At 33.7% G+C, this 20,183-nt stretch overlaps 1 protein-coding gene across 1 annotated transcript in view; it reads right to left on the reverse strand.

Moving 5' to 3' along the window:
* The window catches only part of LOC140750244 (uncharacterized), a 284,412-nt gene that overhangs the window by 22,198 nt on the left and 242,031 nt on the right, over positions 1-20,183 (reverse strand). The window contains exons 3-4 of the mRNA XM_073083679.1: positions 13,805-13,882; positions 8,277-8,458 (exon numbers count right to left, since the gene is read on the reverse strand). Of these exons, the coding sequence (XP_072939780.1) occupies positions 8,277-8,458; positions 13,805-13,882 (260 nt within the window). The remainder of the gene's footprint in view (positions 1-8,276; positions 8,459-13,804; positions 13,883-20,183) is intronic.

The following is a 20,183-nucleotide window of genomic DNA, read 5'->3' on the forward strand; positions in this document are numbered from 1 at the left end:
AATTGCTTTTAAGTTCTGGTAGCACTAGGGATACATTGCTACTCTTCAGAACTAAAACGGAACGCCTCAACCATGTCATATCTTTCAAAGATCTAGACCACATACACGACAGTTCTAAAATAGGAATAGATGTGGCGATGGTAACATTGCACGTAAGCCACTAAGCTCTACCACCTCTATACATGTCTAATATTTTCAATGACAAAGTTCAAGATTCTAATATTGTGTATAGAGTTCTTTAAATAAATTATGTCTCAAAGGAATGCTTGTTAAATCACTACCCCGTCTAAAGAATTGTTGCTACATCGACTCAATTCCTTTGTGTAATCAAAATTGAACTAGTCGAGCCAGATGTTGTCGGAGTTTATTTAATGTTAGCAATATAGTTCTATGTAAGTAATTGGCGTTTGATTCGAAAATTAATTTCTCTCGGCGTCGTCGAGATTGTAACTTGGGAATTCGCTGCCTTGAAGCCTTCAAGGCTGCTAGTTACGATGTTTTTTCCCTCAGTTCTGTATATATTATTTACAATATATTTATTATATCTTAGAAGCAATCAGTGATACTTTGTGGTTTAATATCCAACCGCCCACCTGGAGATCCGTGGTCCGATTCTTAGACTAGTTTTAGAAATTAAGGAAGAGTTCTTGTAACGGCGAAGGTAACCTTGGTACATAATGAGGATACCAATATGCTCTTGGTCAGTGTGATGGATTGTGACCTTAGCCCTTCACACTCTGAGAGAACATTCACGTCCAGCAATGGGAAAATAAAAGGTTAACGTCAGCGACACACAACAAAATTGTATGCCTTTACAATAGTATTCAAAATATTGTAACTTTGGAAAACATTTGTCAGGTTCATTGAGCAAAAAGCACAAAGAGAATTTTGTTTCACAGAATTTCACGGAATACAAATCCGAATATATCCCGATTAATAAATAGGCTTACAGCAATTGACGTCGAATACAAATTAAAATATTCGGCCACTGTATCCGATTAGCAATTATTTGCATTGTATACTTACACTGCAAATAATTACGTTATGTATTCATAATGTTGTTTTAATGCGGAATATTATCCAAATTGTTATAATCCACATGCACAAATACAAATATACGCATCACTTGGCTTTTGTAATTCGCGTTGTATGCATGAATTTTAAACCCCGAATAAACATTTATTTTTAAATGTTATTCAGATACCATGGACTCAACATGAGTGTGATTAATAACTATGTGTTGCAGAACCCGTAAAACTACATAGCAATGATTTATGTACTCTGCTTAAAAAACAGTGATGACTAACGTCAATGGCAAGTGTTTTGTTGTTCTCAATTGACACTTTTTTAATTTCCATATGTAGAGTACATAACCTACTCAAATGATTTCAATTTTAGCCAAAAATTGTGATATAGGTCATTGAAAACCAAAAGTAAACAAAATTTAAAAAATCTTGTATAAATATAAATATTTACAAGTTGGTTCCCACAATCTATCGACAATTTACTAAGCCGCCGTAGCTACGTGCTAAACCAATATAGCTTGTCATTCGAGTTAAGCCTAAATACGATAGAGGATTATGTAATTACTTGGTACCAAACTATATTATCCGATATCGATTTGTAGCCTACAACGATAACACTCTCCCAGCCTGCCTTTAATTATTTAATCGAACATAGATTAATTCCTTATTTAATATGCATTACTCGAATGTTTAATATTGCAATGTGCTATACATAATAAAAATGGTAGAACCTTTCATGTTTCGACTGCAAAGGCTTTTTTTTGACAGCCCATGGACATCTGTGACCAACCCAGATAGGATTAAATACTCCTACCTGAGGTTGACCACAGATGCGCCGCTACCCCTGAGGACTAAGCTGGAACGCCTCGGAAAAGTATGTCTCCCTTACCACACCCTTCAAACCAGAACACAGAAGCGCTTAATACTGCTGTTATGAGGCAAAAATAGGTGTAGCGGTGGTGCCGATGGAGTCGAACCACAAAGGGTTCTACCACCTTCAACACTCTACGTGCTATTCGTAGGCGCTGTATTTTGGTTTCAAAGGTACGGCAAAATTGAATTACTAATATGGGGTATTTTGACTTAATCATCAAGTTACATGCGGCCGATTTCAATAAAAACTAAATTTTACTTGGTGTTGGCTAAAGACATACTTGACCAAATGCTTTCAAGTGTAGTGCATGACCATTCTCTACTGCCACTTAATAAAAATACTTCTTTCATATAAATCGTAATATGTAAATATGAAGTAATAAACATATTTCGCGCAATTCTGTTATTTTACTTTTTTTTATGAATAAATAAAACTGGATTAAAACTTCATTCATTTCGGTGATACACCACTGACAAAAAAACACACACAGAACGGCTTTAAACTTAAAACAGCACTCTTGCGTTAAAAACCGTATCTGTACTTTGTGCGGAAATAAAAATATATTTCACTTTAACATTGGTAGCTCACGGTTTCCAACCAGCTGAAATTCGTTGAAGTACGTGATTCGCAAACCATGTGCTTCCCGGTATCAGAAATGTACAGCAAGAACAAAATACCGCCGGTTAAATATTTTATAGTGTCCAGAATACAAAGTAAATACGTGGATACGGATTCTACGAAAAGGTTGCACCTTTAACCCATTATTTTACTACTGCTGGACACGGATTTCTCTTCACAGTAGGAAATGCTTCGGTCATAGTTCATTACATAGTTGGCCAAGTAGGTAAGCATTTTTGAGAACGATCTCTCAGTTTCTTCCTTCATATAACTATTTTTAGTAAAGATTTACAACTATATTAAGTTAAATATAAAGGCAACCCACTTTTTGAATACTTGTACCGCTGTTTTACTGTAAAGGGTGTGGGTGGTGGTTAAGCAGTTGTACTATATCGAAAATCATCCTCATGTAAGGAAAATTATCCAGTCCAGTAATTTATATGTTGAATATTACACAGACCTATGTTTGTGTAACCTACCACTGTCAGTATAAGGTTACGTATCTAATGATTAATTATGTTTAATTTAAAAAATTAACAAATTAATTGAATTTTTTACAATTCATAGATAAAATAAATACAATTTTGTGTTCAGCCAGCAAGATCCATAAAGGTCTTATTACTGTCGAACAGTTTTGCTGAAATCCAGCGGCGCGAAGGGCGGGACGTGACCGGCGTGCAATGAGGCCGTGTCAGCGATGTACCGAATGTACCGTTGTCAGAATTGTACCAACAGGGGTAATACAATTGATGTAGCGTGCTCAGTCTCGCGGTTTGGTCTACAATGGTTAAGGGACATCGGACGGGAGTTGGATGCGAAACTTGTGGTTAATTCGTGTGCGCTGCCGAGCTTCGGATGGCACCTAGTGCTGCGTGTTGAATTGTTGTTAATACCTAATCAGATAACCTATGGATGGTTTGAGAATTTGTGTTTTGTACCAAAATGCACTGATGCAGAACGCAGAAGAAGATGTGTGCACAATATATCTTCAATCTAGACAACTATTTTCATTTCATTTTCATTTCTATACGGGTACCGCGGTATCGCAATGACAATACTAAGAGTTCTATCTACCTCATGGAAATTAATTTGTATGGTAATTTTATTTTTTGATTATCATTGCAGGTTATTCACATCAAAACATTAATTCTCACAAAAATCGATACAAACTGGCGTATTTAGTTACAAAATATTCTACAATATCATTCATAGAAATCTTTTCTGTTCAAATAGTAAAAAGCTTATTACAAGTTCCACGAAATAAAATCCTTATTACGAACGAATACATAGTTTTCCTGAAATTCAGCGGCGTGAAGGTTGGTCGCTACGTGACCGGCCTGCAATCTAGAGATGCCTCATTGTATCAATAAAAAATCCTTAAATCCAAGACATTTTGGTTTATATGTATGTCACGTTATACAATATTTTATTAAAAATGAATAACGTGACGTTAATATTTTTTTGTCTGGGTCAGTAATTTTACCGGAAGAAGTACGATGTTGTTTTAAATGTGTCAATGAAATAATTTTCAAGCTTTCAGTTTTTATCGTGTATTATTGCGTATAATCTAAGGCTCTAAAGGTGGCTGTCTTAAAATGTCAATGCTAAACTACTAATTGCTTGTTTTAATAGGTAGTAAATTAAACTTTACTACCTGACCTACTTACTTGTCATAAGGTCATCGCAAATAATTAATTTAAACCTGTGAAAGAAACAACTTACATCTATAGAGTAATTTATCTAGTGAACAAGATGTTACGAAAACCATAATGGAGTAAAGAATCATTTTTAATTAATTATTTACTTATTTATATCTTACCGTTTACCTGTAATTCAAATTCAGTTCTTGCTATACTTGCTTGCAAATACTTACCACAATTACAATACTTACCACAAAATACGCATGATATTACACACTACCCGAGAATGCGGAAATATTTAAGTCATTTGAAGTCTGCCTGTAGAATATTCCCGATCACATTTCAAAGAATCCGTTAACAAGTTTTTGTAGACGTCAGCATTTCCTTGTTACCGTTCCCTTTGCTTCAAATAACAATGACTAATAAATTAAATATACATATTCATCTGACAGTCGAACAGCATGTGGTATAGTCGAGAATCGACCGTGCTCTGAACTATTCTGATATATTATCTTTGTGTTATCTTGACAAAGTAATCAAATAGTATCATTTAGATACCTACAACATCAAACTTTACACATTTTCATAATGATGCTTTATGCAAAACACATTGTGTTTTTCGAAATACATAATGGCATTTTCAAAAATAATTACGGCGCAAGTACAGCTGAGGTGTTTACACATTACACTCTTTATTGATTGAGTGACCGTTTATTTTATTTATACGCTTTTGTAAGTCTTAATAAAAGTCTTATATTAAAGTTTTAACTTTACACCTCTCAAAGAGTTATAGGCAAATATGCGTGCAATCTTAGCTGTAGTATTTTATTATCCCTGCATACTGCTTCAGCATAAAACTTTAGTATATTTAAATAACTGTTAAGTATTTAATACAGTTTCAGTATTCTAAGCTTATATTCTCCTTAAAAGTAAGGATTAAGGTCTCTTTTGTTAATGTCCCTCAATTCAGAGATAACAATAGGAGGAAAACAATTCAAATCCTAACCAAACGTTAAGTTTAAAATTATAAACTAATTTAATATTCAAGGTAAAAGTTTCCGAATTGAACGAGAATAATATATTCACTTTATAATGAAATTAATACATTCAGATTCAACTTAAACCTAATAGAGTAAGATAACAGCAGTGCCATATTGATCGTGTTGGTTGTAACTAATGTAGAAAACAACGGGCGCAGGCAGCGATGGTGTTGTTGAAAGTTAATCTGTCGATTGGTGGTTGCTGTATTTTGATGGGTAAATGTTTTGACTAAGGATCTTTAGAAAAGCTTTTTTGATTATGGGAGTTGAGAGCTAACTACAGGAGCGACAGCTCACGTCGAACGCCGGCGACAGGAAGCGACAATCGGTGACCGTCGGCGATGTTCTTCGACATAACCTGGTGTGCCATCTCCCTAACTCGTACCATTCTTATATACATACATACATATATACGTATTGTAGCAATATGGTGGAGAATACTCCAAGTCTCTTTCAGGAGTGATATAGTTATCGCCAAACTGCTAGTCAACTCTGAAATTGTTGTGAGCAGGTTTTCTATGGCGACGCGATTCATTTCTATATTCAGAAGCGGACTAGCAGTTTTACGCGGACTATACCTATATGTAAAAGGATTGAGCCGTATTACAATATTTCTTGATTTTACCTGATATTCAATACACTTAAAAGTAAAATCCAGTATGTATAATCATATTATCATTCTAGATCCAGATCCAGGCTACAATCCCGTCAAGGCATCCTTTATCTTTATTAATCTCGACGTAGCCACCGGGGCTGTAATTGTTAATGCAATTAAACCGTTCCCGGCAAGGCGGACTAATTTAACTACGAGATCCACCTACAATGCTATCGACTATTACGGTACGAGATCTGACCGCGTAATTTGTACGTAATTTCTTCTATCTGTTCTAATGTACTTTTATCGATAATGAGGTTTTGCTAGTTCAGCTCGAAATTGGACCGCTAGTATTTAAAAAGAAATAGGTATTTTAAATTTATTTTCAAGACATTAATTCAATAAACATTCGTTTAGTATTTAATTTCAATGTGCCCCTTTCAATATTAAATTAATTTAATTAAATTATAAATATTTCATTTAAGACTTTTAAAATTAAATTATCAAAAAATGTTAAAATGTAAAACAAGTACGCTGGCAATTTTTGTAAGTCGCCTTGTATAACAATAACATTCTAAAATCTACAACCAATAAAAAATCTGAATTATTAAAAAAAAGTACATGCATCAAACACACATTGAGGTTATCACGAAAAGAAAGATGAAGAATAAGAAATATTTCAGTTGCTGGTAAATCATAAATATTTAAATAAATATTGGCACGAGTATATTATTATGAAGCGTTTAAGTTATTTAATCTAAACAAAATTGAAAACTTCTTTAAGACCAAATGTGTCTTTGGAAAATTACCAACGCAGCAACAAATTATAATCTAAGCACTTAAGTCGCTTAACCTTGCGTTAAATCTAGACGTTTAGAATTCAAAGCAGAGCGAACAATGGCGGTAGGTAAAGGAACTTTGTCTATGGTATTAAGGCATAGTCATCTTACCGCAATTTATTAAGAATTCAAATAAAATCCAAAAACTTACGTGTTTTACATACACAGTATTTCTTTAAGTTCGACTGAGTTTGAATGCTTCGTGTGTCTCTCTTTTGCTATTATTATTTTCGTTCGTTCGTTTTTTTTCGTTCGATCGAGGCAATACTCGATATAGAATTCATCTCTGCACATCTACTTACATCGTCTCTTGTGGATCGTCTAGGAACTAAAATTTGTCATTTGTAATTTTACGGAGATCGAGCTGACGAGCTGTCGATTCGCTTGATCGAGTGCTGAGTTGAAAGCTCAAACTAACGGTACTGACATAGTTACGCTTGAAAGTGTTATTAACGCAGAAAGAGGTTGTTAAAGTCTCCGGCTAGGTATTGGGAATACAATAAAATACAGTATAAGCATATTACGAGCGGCATTACTCATGCGGATGCGCTACAAACAGCTTCATTTATTCAGAGCTTAGAGCGTAACCAACCGTAAAATATGCTACGCGAACGTAATACAGATGATACGACATTTTGCAACATTTTCAAGGTGAGGTGTAAATAGGATTGCCATGTTCAGTATTGCAAAAATCGGACTTGCCATTGTTAAATATAATAGATGCTTCGCGGGTCAATCTTTTTAAAACATTTGGCTGTGAAGGCACATTTTAAATAGATAATATTTAAAGTGTTTTACATGTTTGACAAATGATCGATCACTTTTAAACCTATTTTTTTTTGTAATTTGACTCACATAATACTAATTAAAACTATTATTGTTTGTTTATTTACAAATCAAAGTTGTAATCAAAATTGTCGATCATTATTAAATTCCACTTCGCTAGAAGCCTAACAAAGGCTATCAGGTCGGACGTGTAAACTTTATACCGGACTTGTAGGCTTCTGGCTTGGTATGTCCGGTGAAAGGCGGGCGCCTGGGAACCCTAGGCGTAAAGTGACAATGGCGGTAATCAGGCGGCAGTAAAATGAAATTGGAAGGGTCTTCATCTTGATTAAAAGAAGGCAGTCTATCAAGATCAATTAGGGATTTTAGCTGAATACTAAGCAGAGTTCGGGATTAATACGGCTTTAATTTGAACGTCTGTCTGTGCCGGATGTTGCAATTTACTGGCGCATTGAGCATCAACGACATGACCGCACGACGGGTGCTATTCCACGATTTAACTTTCGCATTTATAAATCTTTATCATCTGACAAGGAAATGTTGCGTGTATATATCATTGTTGTGGAAGGTATAAGAAACATAATCACGATTAATACGAGGTCAATACAGTATACAAGTTAATAAGCGTATTATTTATTACTGATTACTGATAACTTATAATTTTTTTTGTAATGTAATTAGAAAAAATGATCTGTTAATTCTGTTTAATTCTAAATTATGCTTCTTTAAGTATATTGCTGATTTAAAACATGTAATTTATAAGAAATTATGATTAAACGTAGTTTATGTGTTTGTTACCGAAATAACTTACTATATATAATTTAATCTTATACTTTTTGTATTATAAAAATATAGTTACCTTAATCATAGCCTTGAGCATCGCGTATCTGGTGAAGACATTCCTCTGGGACTTAGACTCGCTGTACCGCTCCATGAGAGTCACCAGGGCCTTCTTCGCCGTGTCATAGTTTTCGTCTAGACGCACTCGGACAGCGCGCAGACGCTCGTTAGTTTCGATTACCTCTTCCTTTGTCTGGCCGCCTGGTAACAGAAATTTAAATAGGTATATATTTTGACTTTAAAAATTGACGTTTAGTAATTATTTTTGGTTACCATGACATTTGTTTTATGGAGAAGAATCTTCATAACATAAATTCACCTGGTATACCAGTATAGATAGGGGGTTGGATTTTAAAACAAGTCGCCTGAATTTAAAGGTATTGGTGGTGTAGGGACCTTAAGGGAATTATTCTTGATCCCCCAAAATAAATTTTTGCTGCCGGAGTTGCGTCTAAATATTTTTTTAAAAATTTCAAAAAAAATTATTTGCTATTGCTATTGTGCAAAACGAAACGTAATTTGTATGCTTTCGAACTGTTTTTCAAACGTAATTTTCAAGTTTTATGTGAAAAAGCGTAATACGAAACGCAAGCAGCCATCTTAAATATAATTTTGACAGTTAAGTTGTCAAATCTGTGCGTCATTCCTTTGCTTTCGAGTCTAAGTGAATGTGTTCTTCCGTATTGATTTGTGTTTTTTATACGTCTTGGCTACGTTTTTGGATTCCAATCGAGGTAATATTTCACATATTATGTGTTATAGGAAATATATAATTCTTAGGAAATCAATAACAAAGTATTAGTTGGCTCAACCCGACTTCATTTGGTTAGGTTAGATGGCTAAGGCGGGAGCGAAGCGAAGCGGAGCTCCCGCCTTAACCATCGTGGTTTTTTTTTTTTATACCACCCAGAAACAACATTTATGAAATTAATAAAAGCAATAAAATATGTATATAATGTAAAATAAACTTTTTTTTTCAATTTCGGTTTTTTTTTACTATGAAAATAAGTATTTCCGGCGGGTGGAAGTGGTGAGGGTGCAATCTCCGCAACCCCCCCCCCTCTCCCCAACCTGTCACAACCCCTTAAAATGGCGACGTATTTCAAAATTTTTACCTAGATAGGTTAGTTAGGTATCGATATTGATACACAGTAGTGACGTTAAAATAACTGGCAGGTATATACCAAAAATAATTAATAGATAAGTACCATCAAAATGTTTTATTTTACAACCTTACGGAAATACAGAGTAATCAACATAAAACACCTACCAAAAACGCATAGCACGAGATATCCGTACCTTGATCGAATAGTCCTTCGAATCACGAAAAAAATTATTACAACAATGATTTCAAGTAATAAAAGCTAAATACGAAGCTAAAATTGGAGCTATTACGACTGACAATCATTAAAGCGATCGCGGGTGGAAACGATAAATAATTGCATTATCCACATAAACGAATTCGTTTGCATTTAAACAGCCGTCGTTTTCATATAATTCCGTGTCGGATTTGTGGGATTTTAGTTAATGTTTCAAAGGTAATTGTAAATTGGCGAATGGGCGCGAAATGCGGGTATTAACGTTTTTCGGTATACATTCGTTATGTTTAAATTAAATTTATATTGCATTTCTGTCAAAGGAAATGGACATGAAATTTATCAGTGGAATTAAAGGATTTTATAACGTGAAGCGAAAACAGAATCTTACTAAAAATCTTACTACTATTCTTAATAAAGGACTGCAGTGGCAAAACATGGTACACCCATTGGTTGGCGTACTTTGAAGAAGAGTAATAAGACTGATATAAAACATATCATGCAGCTTGATGATACTGATATCAATGCTAATTGGCTCCCTAACGCACCACCACGCCCGCTCGGGCCGACGGTCGTACACAGACTGACTGACAGCCGGCACTCGCATAATGATAGCAGTGACGTATATGCTCGCGACAACTACCCACCTGCACACATACATTACTAGTGTTAAATTCCAATATTACATATAGTACGTAATTCAAAAAACAGAGGAGGGACCTACTGCCTCCACTCCCCGTATCAGTGAGCAATATGCAGCATGCGTGCAAAATAAATACACATCCGATACAAAAACTGTTTCCTATATTTGGCTCCAGTAAATAACGGTTTTGGCAAGGAACTTTACCACTGGAGTTTATTTTGTGTTCGCATAGATTTATTTGGCGGAGGCAACAGGTAGACGATATTTCATAAACAAAGGTAGAAACTGCGAATACAATAATGCAGGGTAGCGTTCTTATTGTAAGGTCAGAGTAGTGAAGTAAGAATAAAATAGATATAAGTAATTTATTGCACGATTAATGTGGCTTATAACTTACAACACAATCTGAGATCTTATTGGTATTGTGATGTTGCATGTGCCGTGCGTGTATTATATTACTGTTCTTACGATTTCAGTCACGCACGTTATTTTTCAAAGTTGTGTGTATGGAAGATTAGTTATGTTGTCTTTAGCTTTGACACTGAAGAAAACATCCTTACGAGAGCTACCTTTAGATCCATTTACTTAGGAACTAGTCAGGTGATAGGCTTATTAACTCACACTTGGTCATCTTGGTTAGCTATGACCTGAACCCTTTCCATACTCTGAAAAGATTCGTGCCATGTATAGTCACAGTAAACATGACTAGATGAATTTATATAAAACGCTACATTTAGGTATATGTTACAACCTATTGCTAATATTATTTAGTCATAAAAGTATAACACAGAGTAGGTATATCAATAATATATCATAGTCGTAGAACAAAGTCGGATTTAATAAGTACCAAATTTACAGGGCAGCCATTTCAAGTTATTCACAAACGTCATTTTACTATGAGCGCATTTCAAATCCGTCGTTATACCGACTGATTACTTTGAAAACTAAAATACATCGATATTTTTCTATAATGCAGTAATAATATGTAGACAATATGTTATTTAAATATGATAAAAAGTGAATATCGTATTTTTATCAAATCCGTCTTTGTTCTATGACTATGACGAATAGCTTTGAAATCTAAGGTATGTTAAGGAAAACATTTACATTAAAAACACAACAAAAGGATATTGAGACAAGTAGGCAATTAATTAAATCGAAAAAAAAAAACTTAATAAAGAGAGAATTCGGAGAAAACGGTACTGCTTATTGAAAATTTAAGTGAAAGTGCAAATTTAATCATTCCACTCCACTCATACAATCCAATAATTGAAATCTTATATATAAAATTCTCGTGTCACAATGTAAGTTACCGTACTCCTCCGAAACGGCTTTACCGAGTTTCACCAAATTTTATATGCATATTTCGTAGGTCTGAGAATCGGCTACTATCTATTTTTCATACCCCTTAGTGATAATGGCTGTTCACCCTTAACATTTTTTTATTTATATGGCAACACAACGTTTGCCGGGTCAGCTAGTAAATGAATTAATTCCATTTGATATTGAATTGTGTACGAATACCGAGTAAATAAAACTCGGTAAGTAATACTCGGTGAAAAGTCACAGGACCTTTTTAGTTTACATTAGTACCCATTTATTTTCTGTAAGCGTCTAGGGCATGCGTAGCCCGCAAACCGCAAAGCAACAAGTATCACAATTTAAACCCCTTGTAAAGATCTTGCTCAGTGAAGTAAAAATACCCTGGCCTTTTTGTACGAATTTCGTAGTTTAAGTTGATATCGTTACATGTATTTATATATTTATTGCGTATATATAAAGAGTAAAATATTATTTACGTAGGAGATTTAAAAAAAATATTTAGATGGGATTGTGTGGTTCGATAAGGGACTAATATTAAAAGTCAAATTTTACTTAATTAATCTGGCGTACGTAACAATTCCTCTAAATTGTATTAACTTTATTAATTATTTTTATTAACTTTATTAATACAATTTAGATGAAACGATATTTTCTTTTTTGTAAAGATAATTTATTTATTTTTTGTAAGATGTAATTTGTACTAGTATTCGCGTACCAAATAATGAGATACCATGGATTTGAGCCTAAATCTCCATACCATGCAGCTTTTTTACTGTTTTATCAGAGATACATATTATGTACTTGACGCTCACTATTTCCTTCCTGCGAACTCATATTGAAATCAAGAAGAAAGTCGGCGGATGCAATCTTACTCCGTGTTTCAGAGACGAGGAAATTGAAAACTGGGGAAGGATGCGTCTTCTATTTCTTACAAGTAAGTTCCTGCACTTTGCATTTAGATTTCCCGTAGGCAATCACTTACGCTGTACGAACCTCTATCTTCTATTCTTATTGAATAATAAGTTCTTTGAAGCTATTCGCTAAAGGAAAGAAAAAGTGAAATTGCAAAATTGTATTATGGGATCACGTCCTGTCCGTCTACCTGTCAGATGTTCTGTATAAATAGTTAATTTGGTATGAATATTATAAGTTATAGCAATGGAAATATGATTTCGTAGACAAGTTTTATGAACTTGTTGTGCTAAAATTAATTTCAAAGGCAACCATTATTATAACAGAGCTGGACACGGGTGCTTCATAGTGGAAAGGGTGTAGACCATATTCCATCATTCTTAACTTTTTGTTTTTATTTTTATAGAAATCTCAGGCACGACGTGTTCTTTCACCATTAAAACGTGAGAATAAGTTTTAATGGGTATGGACATACGAGTTACTTTAAAAAAACAGGGGATGGAAAAATCCATAGGATGCAGAATTTAATATCACAATGTTTCATTTGCACTTAATTTCATTTGTCTACAAACTTGTAACTATAGTAATAGATCGTAAATGGCATAAAAAATGATTTAAAAGTCAATTTTTGAAATTGTGTTAAAATTGAATCCTGTATTTGACCACTGCCGCTGGCAATAAACAATGCATGGTTCATGTGAGTAGATTGTTGCTGAAATATTAATTACAAACGCGGCGGTTTTATAAAGCATTTTTCAATTAAAATTTGTTGTAAAATTCATTACTGTTTTAAAAAGTTTATCCATAATCCCCTTCTAAAGCAATAACAATTGCTATCAAATGCAACGCGGCGTCAAACTAAAATGTTCATGAAATATTGAATTTTCGAAGCTTACAAATAACTTTGGCGCTTAGCGAAAGGCTTATCGAATTCGTTGAAATGTACAAAATGGCAGGTCATTTTCAGTAAATAAACTTTGATACTTAAATATAAAGTAGAGTTATATTTATTTTATGTAATTAGATGTATTTAATTTTAAAATGCCAATTTTCTTTTGGATAACTTAATAGATTAGACTTTAAAAAATCTGTATTTTGAATACAGACAGTATTTTGAATGAAATATTCTTGGCAATTTCTCAAAGGTACAATTTTACTTAAAGCAAAATATTATAATTTATTAAAATATTTTTTCCCCTGTACTTTATGAACATTTTATATAAAAGATATAATATTAATCATAGCCCATGTCAGCATGACCATGTACAAGAGAGAGAAAATTGATTTACAAATGAAAAACAATAATTAAGATGTTAAATGATAAGTAACAAAAATCAATGTTGTAATACTCACTGGAAGTGCCTTCATCCTTAACATCTTGAACGATTCTCCGGACGCTCTGCGTGAACTTCCCGACTAAGTTTGTGCTTGCTGGAACAAAAGATAAATAATTTTCAATGGACCGACTTTGTGAGAACATAGAGATAAGAGACGGATGTTTCAGCTCGAATACGTTTGGTCTTATTGTATCAAGTTAGTTTGGATTAAACTTTACAAGGAACTACATAAATCTGAGAATATATTTTATAGTATTATGCGAATAAAACTATTAATAGTAAAAAAAAATAAAAACTAATTATTATTTTTTATTTCAACTAAAACTCAAAGGGGCTTTACTAAAACCTATTGTATATTGTAAACCTATTTAACTAGGGCATGGGAATTACCCATGATACAACTTACAGTGTAATTCTGATAAAAACTTCTATGATTATACATTAGACACGTACATATAAACTAATTTTAACAAATATATCTTATGATATTTTATAATGACTCAAAGTTATAGTTTAATCATTAATCTTTGTATAAACGTATAAAAGTATCGGAGCAACACAAAGTATCTTTGCAATGTAAGCACGTAGCATTGAGTGTGAACAACAATTTTTCTTGGAACAATATTGGTTAGAGGCGTTTCAGAACATTACCTAGCGGAAATCGAGTTAGGCTCGCCGCAGCGCAAGTCCGTTACACGTTTGTGCACTAACGGGAAACTTGTGCTACTTGAGCCGCTTAGTATCGACAAGGAAGCCGTAATTCCGTTCGGATTATTCAAGAGCCCCTTAGAGATATTTTTTATATAAAGAAAAATTTACATTAACTAAGACATAAATAACATCTGGTACTAGAATTTGTAAATAAAATAAAATAAAAACAGAAACAACACTTAAAAAAACATTTTCTGTACGATAGCATATTATCTAAGAAAAGAAATCATACAACCAATTAGGTAACCTCAAATCAGCTGTAAGTTTTTTCAACGAGATTATTTGGTAAGGATGTACGCTTCAATACCTTAAGTTTTTTTAGAAGAATTTTTGGTTATATTCAGTAGAGACATTTGCGCTGCCTAACGGAAATTGAGTTAGGCTCACCGCAGCGCAATTTCTTTACACGCCTGTGCACTCTAACGTGTAAGTTGAGCCGCTTAGCGCCGAGAAGAGGACAGAATCCTGTCGGAACGTTGTACTTCCTACTAAGATTTCCTAAAACAATACTAGTGATAGGTTTGATTAATTTAAACATTTTGTTACGGCTCTTAAGAAATTTGTATAACTAATAATATGAGCTATGTAATCAAGGGCTTAATAAGGAATAAACTTATTTATCGACAATCCAAATAGCTTTGAAAGTACTATCATATAAACTATCTTATAATAGGTATTTTTCTTAAACCTTGTTCCAATACTGAAAATAATTGTCAACTTTCAGTAAACAATTAAAAATTTTGGTTATAATCGTACTAGTTTAAAGAAGAGGTAAATTAATATGTAGCTATGTGTAAGTATATTTAACTACTTTGTATTCTAGAAAATTTATATATCGGAGAATAGACGCTAGAATATGAAAGACTCAATGCGTGTTGTGCCAAAGAAGCGCAAATGTACATTTTCACTCGAGGTGGGCATTGTAAGTCCTGTGAGCGATGGACAACTTCAAACAGCGCTGCGTCTATTCATCAAGAGACTTGTTCCGCGCCCGCTCGTGTATTCTTGTCTATACTGAATAGCAAACATTAATCATAGGATTACGGCCCAGAAGAGACATTTCAATGCTAGTGTCCGCATATATGTAGGTCCTTTGCACGTTCGAGAAAGGTTGTTAGTTGTTGTATGACATTCCTATACACAGCGCCGGCTCGAAGATAGTTTTATAATGGAGCAATTTTCTATAGTAGAATCTTTTTGCTACGAATACTCGACACAGGCATACATATGTACCTATATGCAGAAGTCATAAGAATCTTTAGTGGGAGTACTGAAAATCTTGATAAAATCTTAAGTTTTACAGTTGACAAAGCACACATTTGCATGCAAAATAAAACTTTTAATTTTTTCACCCCTCCGTACCTATTGTCTGAAGTAGCCGGTGTATTCGTATTTATTATACTGTCTGTTTTAATTAGTGTCTTTTTAATTTTAGCGCAGTAATATGAGGTACAAGGTATTTGAAAGGTCCTTTCAGATCAATTTCGGTCCTTCGGTAAGATCACGTCGTAAACAATTTTGCGTCTCCACATCGCCTCCAGGGGATATCACGATCGAAATAGAATGAAATTGTTGATTAAATTCCATCAATTACAATATTTTTTCATTATATGGAGGAGATATACAATTTAATTATTACAATTATTAATTGACATAAGATTGGAAATGGCTACCATGCCGCCCATGGACATCTGTAATCAACCCCAGATAGGATTAGATATTCCTACCTGAGGTCGGCCACAAGTGCGCCGCTACACCTGAGGACTAAGCTGGAACGCCTGGAAAAAGTATGTCTCCCTTACCACACCCTTCAAAACGGAACACAGCAGCGCCTAACACTGCTGTTATTAGGCAGAAGTAGGTGTGGCGGTGGTGCCGCCGGAGTCGAACCACAAAGGGTTCTACCACCTAGAAATTGTACCATTCTACCATCTTCAACTTACACGCCCCGTTCTCATTCTATTAGATAATTCATTCGATTCGCTTGTTCTGATAACGCATTTAGCGGCTTGTTATTCATTAGCTGGTTGTAATTAACCAATCTATGCCCATTAACATCAATGTCATGGATTCGGTATCTTTAATTGCCAAAATATTGGATTCAAAATTTTACAATTTTCAGTCCGCAGACATTAACAAATTTAGATTTTTGGTAGGCAAAATATATGAGAGATTCAATAGTAATACCAGGCGTAAAATAATAATAACTACCGGGTTCAATTGCTTGTACGTGATTTTTTTATACAAATGTAAAAATCTCACTTGTTTTTGTAACTTACCTATATCGTATTTATCAACATAAATGTATAAATACCTAAGTATATTCGATGATCAATTTCATTGAATAAACTTAGGTATTTAAGAACTTAATAAAGAAAATTTTATTGTTTGGGTCGTGTTAAAATAAGAAAATATTAATATAATTGTGAATACAATGTGTAGTTGATCGCTTTGATTAAAATTGGATAATAAAATTATTCCTATATCTTTATAATGGATTTGAATAAACATATAGGTACATTTGCAATCAAATTTATTCATTCGTAAAGTTGAATTCAGGGATGTTCGCGACTAGTAAAGTTCCAAACAGCCAGATACGTGTAGAAAACTTTGAGGAGCTCGATTCAAAGTTCCGAATATGTAAATCAGTCAACCACGCAGTAAAGGCAAAATTTTGAGTGCACTTCGAGTTTTAGGGTCTAAAAGGCTACTTCTCTTTACTTTACCACTAAAAGTTATATTGAATTATCCACCGGTTAAAAAGTTTAAAGGTTTTAAGGATATTTTCATCAGTGAATCTTGAAAACGCAAATTCAAATTTCGTTTTATGTGAGCTTATTGTCAAATGCTTTGAAATAAAACTTATGGTACGAGACCAAGGATGTCCTTTTCTGTTAGAATAGTAGAAAATATTTTTTTTGTATTATTTTCATAAAAGCTCTTTAGATTGTAGTCGGCATTTAGAAAAGGATGTGAGTGTATGTATCTCAAGGGACCGGATTTAATTTCCATTTGAGCGAAGGGCGACAATCCGAATTGGACCTGTAACCAGAATACACAAAAATTCCATTGTACGAAGTATAGGACTGAACGTGGCATTATCGGAATACCATTGCTTTGTGTTGAGATAAAAATGTTCTTAGCCAAGCTCTTTATTTCGCGGAAAAGTAATGCTACTTAATGGATCGAGTTTCTTGTGTTTCGTCCGGTCATCAGGCTATTCAGTTGATTAGAATAATTGTACGATACACTTTATAATGCAGACAATATGATAATTAATTACGCTTTTTATTATGATAACAAGAATTAAGATGGAAAAAGTAGAAATCGAGCATAGGTATAGTGCGTTTCATGTTCTGTGGTTATTTCCGCGCAACATCATTAATCCAAAATATGATGAACGTTATAAGGGCTTAGAATAAAAGACCTCAAAACTTTAATCTAAATTATCTTTTAAAACAAAACACAGAAATAAGAATAGCTTTATGAAGTAGAAAAAAATGTGATGTCGTGATGATGAAATGTCTTCTTACAAAGTTCTTCAGGTCATTTACCTTCAAAAACCTAATTATAAACTTGCATTGATTGTAAAGTTTTTGACGTAACACAGCGACATGGTTTTTCCTTAATCAAAGCCATTTCCGTTTACCAGTCGAAGTTAATTTCCTATTATGGGTTCGTAGGGATTTTTCAAATTGAAAAAGTTCGACAGTCAATCTCAAAGTGACGTTCGTTAAGCCTGATATAGAAGCTCTGGGAGCTTATGTCAAATGTTAAGAGTTTTAGACGTGTTCAAAGAAATTGGAAATTGTAAAATTTCTTGAACGTGTTCTTAGTTTATGATATTGTGTTCTAGGAATTTTATTAAGATTTTTTAAATATCATTTGCATACCATGTAAATATATTTTTACTTTCAAAGAATAAAATGAAATTATGTACACTATCAACAAAGGCTAGTATTAAAAAATATACTGAGCTTCACAGTGTACCATGTTTTAATTACATATTTGATTGGTGTGTAAAACTTGGCATCGTAGAAGAGAGTAGAGCCTTAGTTATTTTGTGATTACACTTCATTTATAAAAGTAGAGAAATAATATATAAATTGTGTAGTTATGTACCCTCGCTAATATATCTATACTAATATTATAAAGAGGAAAACTTTGTTTGTTTGATTGTAATGAATAGGCTCAAAAACTACTGGACCGATTTTAAAAATTCTTTCACCATTCGAAAGATACATTATCCACGAGTAACATAGGCTATACTTTATATGAAATATATTTGATGAATACATTTTGAGGCGGTACAAAGTTTTCCGGGTCTGCTAGTAAAATATATATTTTTTCTAACATTATTGTGGGGAAATAGAGGTACATTCATTCTAAAAAATACTGGATGATGTATGCAATGTAAATGTGTATGATTATGCCTGTTAAAATATTATATTGTTAAAGGCACGTAGGTATGCATTTTAAAAGCGTTACGTGTTTTATAATAGAAAGAAAGTACTGAACTAATGTCAAACATAAGGATAACATCTGTTGGCTTTTACTGCCACGTTCTCTGTATGTAGCGAAATTAATGTTTATTTAGATCATTTATTCTCCTGTCTAATGTGTACGGTGTCAACCTCTAGAATGCCAGCAATTAGTTACGTTACAACTTCAACTCATATTGTTGAGAATGCTTAAGACCCTTATGAAGCTTCTATTCTACGCAAAATTTCAAATTGTATGAGATGGATGTATGCTGATATCATTTCATAAGTGAAAATAATCTATTTTCACTAACTTTTAACCTGAATAGTCCCAAATAGGATCTTTGGGGCGATCTGTCTGTAAAAACTCTTTCTATCCAAATATGTTTTCATTCAAGAAGTCAATGTGAATGTAAGTATTATTGAAAAAAAGAAAAATCAAGAATTCTGCCTGGAATTTGAACCTCGGAGCCCTCGATCGAGAGGCCGAGTTTCTTAACCACTAGGCTATCACTGCTTCTGCTATGTGCTGAGATATATATATTTTTTATAGTATAGGAGGAGTAGACGAGCATGCAGTCCACCTGATGGTAAGTGGCTACTGCCGCCCATGGACATCTGTAATCCACCCTTGATAGGATTAGATATTGCTACCTGAGGTCGGCCACAGATGCACCGCTACCCCTGAGGACTAAGCTGGAACGCCTCAGAAAAGTATGTCTCCCTTACCACACCCTTCAAAACGGAACACAGCAGCGCCTAACACTGCTGTTATTTGGCAGAAATAGGTGTGGCGGTGGTGCCGCCGGAGTTGAACCACCAAGGGTTTTACCACCTTAGATATGTTAAATATAAGAAAAATGTTAGGTTATATTAAAAAGAAAACCTCATTTAAAAATTTAAACCATTTTATGTCGACAAAGAAACAAAACAAATTATGGAGATAATCTTATGACGTATTTTATTAAAGGGTAACCACAACAATATTATTTATTTAGGATGTTAGGCAAAGCCCGACTCTGGGATCGTTGACAATTCAGGTCGTAGTCCCTTTGAAAACCTTATATTGCATAAACATTATACAACACAGTTGTTAATTTAACTTGAAATTTTTATTCTTTCTTATAATACAGAAGTAGTATGCAGCATGCAATCCACCTGGTAGTAAGTAGCCCTTGTCGTCTATGGACATTTGTAATCAAT

This window comes from Epargyreus clarus, unplaced genomic scaffold, assembly GCF_041222505.1.
Source record: "Epargyreus clarus isolate Ecla_fem2 unplaced genomic scaffold, WU_Ecla_fem_2.2 ptg000019l, whole genome shotgun sequence".
In the NCBI taxonomy this organism is placed as follows: domain Eukaryota; kingdom Metazoa; phylum Arthropoda; class Insecta; order Lepidoptera; family Hesperiidae; genus Epargyreus; species Epargyreus clarus.